This window comes from Myotis brandtii, unplaced genomic scaffold, assembly GCF_000412655.1.
Source record: "Myotis brandtii unplaced genomic scaffold, ASM41265v1 scaffold23, whole genome shotgun sequence".
Classification (NCBI taxonomy): Eukaryota; Metazoa; Chordata; class Mammalia; order Chiroptera; family Vespertilionidae; genus Myotis; species Myotis brandtii.
In genome coordinates, this window is record NW_005358649.1 from 5,150,660 (window position 1) to 5,159,525 (window position 8,866).

Consider the following 8,866-nt stretch of genomic DNA (forward strand, 5'->3'; position numbering starts at 1 on the left):
CCTTGTCCCCTCACCCCCACCCCCCCCCCCCCGCGGGGGGGGGGGGGGGGGGGGGAGGATTGGGCCTAAGCTGGCAATCAGACATCCCTCTGGCAGCCAGGCAGCCCTCGGGGGATGTTCATTGCCAGCGGGGAGCAGGCCTAAGCTGCAGTCGGACATCCTTAGCGCTGCTGAGGGGAGTGGCTCCCACCACCACTGCTGTACTGGCAGCCGTCAGCCTAGCTTATGGCTGAACAGAGCTCCCCCTGTGGGAGTGCACTGACTACCAGGGGGCAGCTCCTGCACTGAGCATCTGCCCCCTGGTGGTCAGTGTGTGTCATAGTGACCAGTCATTCCCAGTGGTTCTGCTTTTAGGGTCAGTTTGCATATTGCCCTTTTATTATATAGGATATAGACTAGAGGCCTGGTGTATGAAATTTGTGCGTGTGTGTGTGTGTGTGTGTGTGTGTGTGTGTCTCCTCAGCCCAGTCTGCACCCTCTTGCAGTCTGGGACCACTCAGCAGACATCCCTCTTGCAGTCCAGGACCCCTCGCTCCTTACCGCTCGGCTCACTGCTCCTTAGCACTGCCACAGAGGCGGGAGAGGCTCCTGCCACTGCCACTGCGCTCACCAGCCATAAGCCCGACTTCTGGCTGAGCAGTGCTCTCCCTGTGGGAGCGCACTGACCACCAGGGGGCAGCTCCTGCATTGAGTGTCTGCCCCCTGTTGGTCAGTGCGCATCATAGCGACCGGTCGTTCTGCTGTAACAGTTGCTTAGGCTTTTTTAAAATATAGATTAGTTTCAGATGTACAGCATAGTAGTTAGACAATCATATACTTTACAAAGTGTTCCTCCTGTATTTCCAGTACTCACCTGGCACCATACAGTTATTACAACATTATTGACATTTCCTATGCTGTACTTTATTTCCCCATGCCAAGATAAACTGTTTATTTTTTAAAAGCAGATTAGAATAAGTACAGTTTGATGCCATGATGTAAAATAAGTGTCTTCTTCTTGCCTATTAATCTCATTTTCTGCAGATAAATGCATAAAAATACATGTTCGAAAGTTTAAATAACTAGAAAACTAAGATTTAAAACTGATTTTTAAAAAGCAACAAATAAGTGTATAAACCAAGCAGTGCACGAAGGGAACAATGGTCAGTCAACTTGATGATTATTAACTATGTGTAATATGATTAATTTGGAAAACAAACTAAATAACACTAACCAAAAATTATCTGATGTTCAGGCCTATTTGAAGAGGCTTGACAAAGACATGAGAATATCCTGCCTAGAATGAGCTTATGGTGTTAATGAATTCATGTCTCTGAGGATGAGTTAAAATATTCATTCTGGCCATTAAATTTATGACAATGCTTCCATATTTAACTCTTAGGCAGACAGTCTTAATACTTTTAGCAAACGGTACCCTTTCCCATCTTCTCCTCCATGGTGGAATTTATAGTTTTCTTCACTATTAGACACAAATATTTCACAGCTGCCTTATTAGTGTGTCTTTTTAGATATATTTGTCACCCTAACTAGCTATGGAAACATAAGGCAGGGAGGTTCTTTCTTTATGACCCACATGCCCAGCACACAATGGTATTAAGTGGTCCTGTTAACAGAGTAAAGCCATATACAACAATGTACCTGCCACAGACATAGATAGTATTATCCTGACTGTTCCAACAAAATAGTTATTCAATGGCACTATGCTTTTGACCAAATTCTTTTCTTTTTTTTTTTTTAAATATATTTTATTGATTTTTCACAGAGAGGAAGGGAGAGAGATAGAGAGTTAGAAACATCGATGAGAGAGAAACATCGATCAGCTGCCTCCTGCACATCTCCCACTGGGGAATGTGCCCGCAACCCAGGTACATGCCCTTGACCGGAATCGAACCTGGGACCTTTCAGTCCGCAGGCCGACGCTCTATCCACTGAGCCAAACCGGTTTCGGCTGACCAAATTCTTTTCATGTTTTTCCTTGATGTTGGCCTTAAAAAACTTGGAACGTTCAGACAACCACAATAAAAATTGTTCTTTCTGGGAACATTTATTTAAGTTTACTGAAATATTTTGGTTTATACCAAGGGAAGGAAGTGACTAAGGAAGGAGACAATATTCTATCTTTCACAATAGAATTAAGTCAATATGAATTCTAATTCTTTTTAAAAAAAAAAAATATTTGTATTGATTTCAGAGAGGAAGGGAGAGGGGGAGGGAGATAGAAACATCAATGATGAGAGAATCACCGATCTGCTTCCTGCATGTCCCCCCAAGGGATCAAGCCCCCAACCAGGGCATGTGCACTGACAGGGAATCAAACCGCAACTTCCTGGTTCATGGGTCAATACTCAACCACTGAGCCACACCTGCCAGGTTTGAATTCTAATTTTTAAAACAATTTAATTTTAAAGACTTCAGGGTACAGACACATTTTGTGAAATTATGATAATCAAAACATCAATCTCACATTTTTTGCACACTACCATAAACTGCTAATTATAATGCAAGTGTATGAAACATGTATTCCTCTTGTATGTACATGATTTCTGGAATTTCATGTTTCCTAGAACTAATTCAGTTATCTTGGACTTTCTATCTTGAGACGCAAATAGGTTAAGTTGTAAGATTTCTGTTTCTTCACTTTCTAAATGAAAAAAAAAAAAAAGGGCTAAATTGCGTCTTTAAGTCCCTTTCAGCTCTACCATTTCATGACTGAACCGATCAGAAATTCATCCTCTCTCTACTACAAATGCCTGGAACTCCCAATTTCCCATCTTTCTTAAGCAGAGAGGCTCCCACACAGCACAGAACTTTCTGGCTCCAGCCTTGTGTTTCCACTGAGTCTATTTCACCCCTGGAAACTACCTAATCTCCCTGAGAGAATGGTCTCCAAATTCCTTTGTTTTGGTTTGAAAGGTATGAGCAAGTATTCCCACTATATAGTATATACTTAAGTATAGATTCTTGCATTATAAAATGATTTAAAAAATATTTTTTATTGATTTCACAGAGGAAGGGGGGGAGAGAGAGAGATAGAAACATCAATGATGAGAGAGAATCATTGATCGGCTGCCTCCTGCACACCTCCTACTGGGGCTCGAGCCTGCAACCTGGGCATGTGCCCTTGACCAGAATCAAACTTGGGACCTTCAGTTCGCAGGCCAACACTCTATCTACTGAGCCAAACTGGCTAGGGCATGACAAGATCAATCTTTACTTTAACAGAGCTTATAGTCTTTTTGCATCTAAGATAAGGTATCATTAAAATGTCAGGATAACTTGTAACTTCCCTTTTTTCTGGACCCGCTTAGGGCACAACCAAATGCCCTGGGCGCCAGGACAGATATCACAAACTCCTTCACAGTTATTGTTATCTTTATCGTGTTAATTGTTGACTGTTAACTATCCTGTACCCACCTAAGTAAAAGAAGTGTCTATCATTTTATTCTTTATCCAGTCCCAGAGGACCGCCCCCACTGTCTCCCCATCTCTAATCTATCACCAATGGATTTCATGTAACCCACATCCATCTCCTCCTTTGATTGCAAGGTTTTTGTTTTTTTTTTTTGTTTTTTTAAAATATATTTTATTGAATTTTTACAGAGAAGAAGGGAGAGGGATAGAGAGCTAGAAACATCGATGAGAGAGAAACATCAACCAGCTGCCTCCTGCACACCCCCCAGTGGGGATGCGCCCGCAACCAAGGTACATGCCCTTGACCGGAAAAGGAACCCGGGACCCTTGAGTCCGCAGGCCAACGCTCTATCCCCTGAGCCAAACCGGTTCGGCAAGGTTTAAAAAATAGATGAAAAAACCGCCATTCTCTGGAGCATTATCCCAATACATTAAGATTTTGCTTCCCAGAAATTGTCAACAGTTTGGCTCAAATAACTCACAAAAATTCTTTACAGGTTTGAATGTTCTTACGTTAAATATATACACACACACACACACAAATAAAAAAGAAAAAACAAAACACTATATGTATATATTTAGAATGGTAGATAATTATATGTTTTCTTATATTTATTTGCTCATCCCACGTCTCATTGTCCTTATATCCCTAACTCCCTGACCTCCACCAAACCCAATTTTCTGCCTAGCTCAGGTCTCAACTAAAGAGACAACCATTTTGGCTGGTCTTAACTTTAAATTCATGCCTATACGTTAAATAGGAACTTGACATTGTATTGATCCTAGAAAAATGGCTTTTCTACTCTGAGAAAATTTACAGCTTCCTCGAAATCTCCAACACCCATCTCCTCCCTGGCCTGACCACTTGTTTCTTCAAGAAAATGGAAATAGCCCTGGTCGGTGTGGCTCAGTAGGTTGGAGTGTCATTCAGTGCACCAAAAGGTGGTGGGTTCCATTCCTGGTCAGAGCACATACCTAGGTTGCATGTTCAATCCCGGTTGGGGTGAGTGTAGGAGGCAACCGATATTTCTCTCTAACATCAATGTTTCTTTTTCTCTCTCTCTCTCCCCCCTCCCTCCCTCCCTCTCCCTCTCTGTGAAAAAAACAAACACAGCAAAAAACGGAAACAATCACTTCAATTGCCTTGTCTTTCCCCCTTCATCCTACCTGCATGTATGCACCATATGGTCTGTCTACCCTTCTGTTTCAAAAATTAAATAGAAACCATCCTTCTATCCAAGACCAGCCTTTCCACTTGAGCACATCTATCCAGGGCTTGTGGTTATCATTACTTTCATGAATACATGAAAATGCTGTAACATCGCCAAAACCGGTTTGGCTCAGTGGATAGAGCGTCGGCCTGTGGACTGAAGGGTCCCGGGTTCGATTCCAGTCGGGGGCATGTACCTGGGTTGCAGGCACATCCCCAGTGGGGGGTGTGCAGGAGGCAGCTGATCGATGTTTCTCTCTCATCGATGTTTCTAACTCTCTATCTCTCTCCCTTCCTCTCTGTAAAAAATCAATAAAATATATTAAAAAAAGAAAAAGAAAAAAAATGCTGTAACATCATCACCACCATCCACTTCTTAACCTACTCTAATCACTTTTGGCCCACTAGTTCATTCAAAGGGCTCTTATCAAATTTCAACTACTTTATTTGGTCACATGATGAATATATAATCCTCATCCTACTGAAGCAGGGCTTTACAGTTGACTGCTGCCTCCTTCCTGAAACATCTCCTTCCCTTAGTATCACAGATGCCACGTTCTTTTCTGTTTCCATCACGGCTGGCTCTTCTGACTGGAGTGCTCCCATACATCTGCCCTCTTCTCCACTAACACTCTCCACTCAATGTCCTCCCGTCAGTCCAAAGATTTAAATATCACCTATAAAATCTGACTCCCAGATTATCTCCCTAGCCTAGCCAGACATCTTCCCTGAGAAACAACTGTGGAAATCCAACTTGGCTGCTGCACATATTCTGAGCTGTATACTAGATCAAACTCAGTACATCCTTTACAGATCTCGATTTATTCCTTAGAAACCAGTGCATCCACCCCAGCCTCATTTCAGTAAATGGCACTACTGTTCACCCAGATGCTTGGGCAAAACAGTTGATTTCTCAAAAAAAATTGGGGGGGGGGGGGGCTAGACATGAAGGCAAGACCATTTGGCTCCATCTTAAAATTATATTCCAAATCAAACTTCTTCTCACTAACTTATAATTCTACATCTCTAGTTCAAGCCATCACTTCTCAACTGGACTACTGTTAGGGGCAAAAATAGAAGATTGGGGACTAGCTATGGTTATGGGAAATATCAATCATGCTCTGTTAACCATGATTGCCCTGTGTTGGTTAGAGAAAGGACATTCTGACCTGGCTGGGAGTTGTGCCACCAGGATCTGGGAGTCAACCTTGGAACCATTCTCATTCAAGGATTGCCTATTATCATGGAAAGATTAACAACTTTGTTGCCCAAACAAGGAGTCCCACGCCAGCCTCCTACTTCCCCATATAATCCTTGTCCTACCTTATATAAGCAGCTGGCTTATGGGGTGGGGGTGGGGGGGCCCTGCAGAGCAGATTTTTGTGGATGACCTGCTATTCTCCCATACTGCCGGCAGTACTGGAATAAACACTCACAGATGATTCAACCCCATCTCTGCTTAGACTCAAGTAGTGACAGGCAGAACAGACCCATTGATTGTCCGGTTACACTACCACAAACCTCCTTAGGAGTTGGTTTCCTCACTTTCCTCCAATCTGGTCTATTCTCCACCCAGCAACCAGCCATCAAAAGCATAAATCAGATGTTCCTTCCCTGTACAAAATCCTCTCTCATTACAAAATCCAGCTTCTCATTACAAACAGAAAAATGAGTATCAAGTTCCATCTTATGTAGTCCTTATTAATCACTCTGACCTCATTTCCCATCACTATACACCAGCCACACTGGCATCCTTAGAATTATAACAGGTCAAGCTCATTCCTTCCTTAAGGTCTTTGCTTTTGCAGTTACTGCTATCTTAAATTTCTTTCCTCATATCCTCCTCATTATTGAGGTCTTCAGGCAAAACATCAACTCCTCAGACAGGTAGATCTTCTTTGTTCACTTCCCTATCAAAATTAGACACCTTCACCCTTGTCACTCTATCTTGATCTAACTCTGATCACCACCTGAAACTACTGTATATTTGCTTATTGTATATCCTCTTTCTTTTTTAAAAAAAATATTTTATGGACTTCAGAGAAGGGAGAGGGAGAGGGAGAAGCAATGATGATAGAGGATCATGGATCCGCTGCCTCCTGCACGCCCCCCACTGGGGACCCAGCCTGCAATCAACGCACGAGCCCTGACTGGGAATCCAACCATGACCAGCTGACATCCAACCACTGAGCAACACCAGCGGGCTGGGCTGGGCTTTTTCTGACCTTATGAACAGTAAACATTTAGCACAGGTTAGCTAAAATTCATTAACACGTATCAGTGAAACTGCAAAGACTTCCCAGTTTATTTTCTAAGTACTGAAAAATCTACCAAAAAACGCCAAACAGCACTTTATAAGACATAAACTAATACTACTTTAGAACTTGATATATAAGGTGATTCTAACTTCTGATCACAAGTTATTATATTGCCTAATTATATTACAAAACTACCATAGAGTAATGAAACTGGCATACTCAATTTGAAATAAATTTATATATATATATAGACATAGATATATACATACACACACAATGCATATTTTTTGGAGTGGTAGATAATAAGCCTCATACATAAGGAAAAAAGGGTAATCACTTAAGAATTAAGTATGAACCCCAAATCACTGGCAATAAACGATAATATCCCCGATGACTGGATCATAGCCGTTGCCTTGCCATTGTTATCTCCAGAATGAATGACTCCACGTGTAAACTGCGATGTTTCAGCATCATGAATCAGACAACGTAAAGGAGGTTAGAGATTTATCGTTTTAGTCCACTAAACAGAAAAGGAAACAACTACTGGGGGATTAAAGAGCAAACCTGGCAGTTTGAAAATAACTAGTTATTTCGGTGGTTTTCTCCTCTGAAGGCGATGCAGAACAGAAATACTGGCATTAGTGACACGAACGCCACAGCTATAGGTTACTAACGAGGTTTTCGTTTCAGGGGAGAAACTCCATGGCCATTGGACCTGACACCAGACACCTCCTTCCAGACACGACGGGGAGGGAGATGCGCGACCGCCTCAAGCCACCGAGTCGGGCCGAGGTCGCCCGGTAAGCTGCCCAGAAGGGAAACTTCTCGGGGTCCCGCAGCCGGGAAGAGCGAGGGCCTCTCCCCGGGGTAGGGACTGCCTCCCAGAAAAGGGCGACTCTCGGCGCACTCGGGGAACGCACACACAAAAAGCCACAGAGCTGCCATGCTCCCGACTCCACGCTCCCCGCGCTCAGCCCCGAGGAGGCCCCGTCCCCCGGCCGCCGCCCCACCTCCGCCTTTTTATCTCTCTAAAATTGACTTCATTAGTTTCCTTCTCAGCAAATTGACCTGGGCCACTCAACATGGCTTTTATTGCTCCTGATGTTAATGCATGTTCTCTTTTTACAATAAATTCATGACCATCTGAAGATATCAATTTGACATACATGGCATCAGGGCCTTCACAGCCACCATAGGTTTTGTCTTCTCCATCCATTATGTTCTTATGAAATTCTACTTCGCTTGCACAGGAAGTTTAGTAGTTTCTCGTCAGTCCCGCAGCCACCGCAGCCACCGCGCCGGGTCCCCGCGCACCTCCACAGCCCCCACGCCAGGGCCACCCCCCCACCCCCACAAGCCCGCCGCTGTGGGTTCCGGGGCACTTGGAGGAATCACTTCCGCCGGGTCACGGACGCTCTGTACGACGCGCGGGAGATTAGTATCCGGCGAGGCGGGGAGGGCGCGGCCTATTTTCGGCCACAGCGCACCCTTCCCTTCTCCCAGTATCACTGGCAAATCTCAACCAATCCGATACCAGGTCTCCTGGTTCCCAGCATGCAGCGCCGACCCTGACCCATTTTCCGCAGGGATAGCGTTCTCAGAGCCGCGCACGTGGGCCGAGGCCGCACACTGCATCCTGGGATTTGTAGTTTCTCCGGCGAGTCGGCCGGTGTTTGGTTGAGGCAGCAGCGCGTCCTGGGACTTGTAGTTTCTCACGCCGGCTCTTAAGATTTGGGCGATTTTAGAGCTTGTCCCTGCCTCTCGTTTGGGGGTACGCCTGGAGGCCGGAGACTGCAGAGGAAAGATCGAAAGGTGCGAGTGTGGTTTCGAAGCTGACAAGATCGTGTTTTTTAGGAAGCAACATCTGTCTTTTGTGTCCTTTGTGAGAAGTTGCGATGCGCGTTGAAGAGCATCTCAACTGCTCGCGCAATCGGTTGGCCTCATTTCCTCCCTTCCCGGTACCGTTCAATGTTTTCCGAAAAGTAAG

At 44.4% G+C, this 8,866-nt stretch overlaps 2 protein-coding genes across 4 annotated transcripts in view; one reads left to right on the forward strand and one right to left on the reverse strand.

The window, feature by feature from the left end:
• Window positions 1-8,253, reverse strand: part of TCEB1 (transcription elongation factor B (SIII), polypeptide 1 (15kDa, elongin C)) — a 22,398-nt gene extending 14,145 nt beyond the window's left edge. The window contains exon 1 of one of the 3 annotated variants that reach the window (XM_014539851.1): window positions 7,948-8,253. The gene's annotated coding sequence lies outside the window, so the exon portion shown is untranslated. The remainder of the gene's footprint in view (window positions 1-7,947) is intronic. The other 2 variants (XM_005866382.2, XM_005866380.2) reach the window with 2 other exon arrangements.
• TMEM70 (transmembrane protein 70) overlaps window positions 7,599-8,866 on the forward strand; it is a gene marked incomplete at its 5' end in the record, with an annotated part of 12,520 nt that continues 11,252 nt past the window's right edge. Inside the window, one exon of the mRNA XM_014539852.1 lies at window positions 7,599-7,679. Within this exon, the coding sequence (XP_014395338.1) occupies window positions 7,599-7,679 (81 nt within the window). The remainder of the gene's footprint in view (window positions 7,680-8,866) is intronic.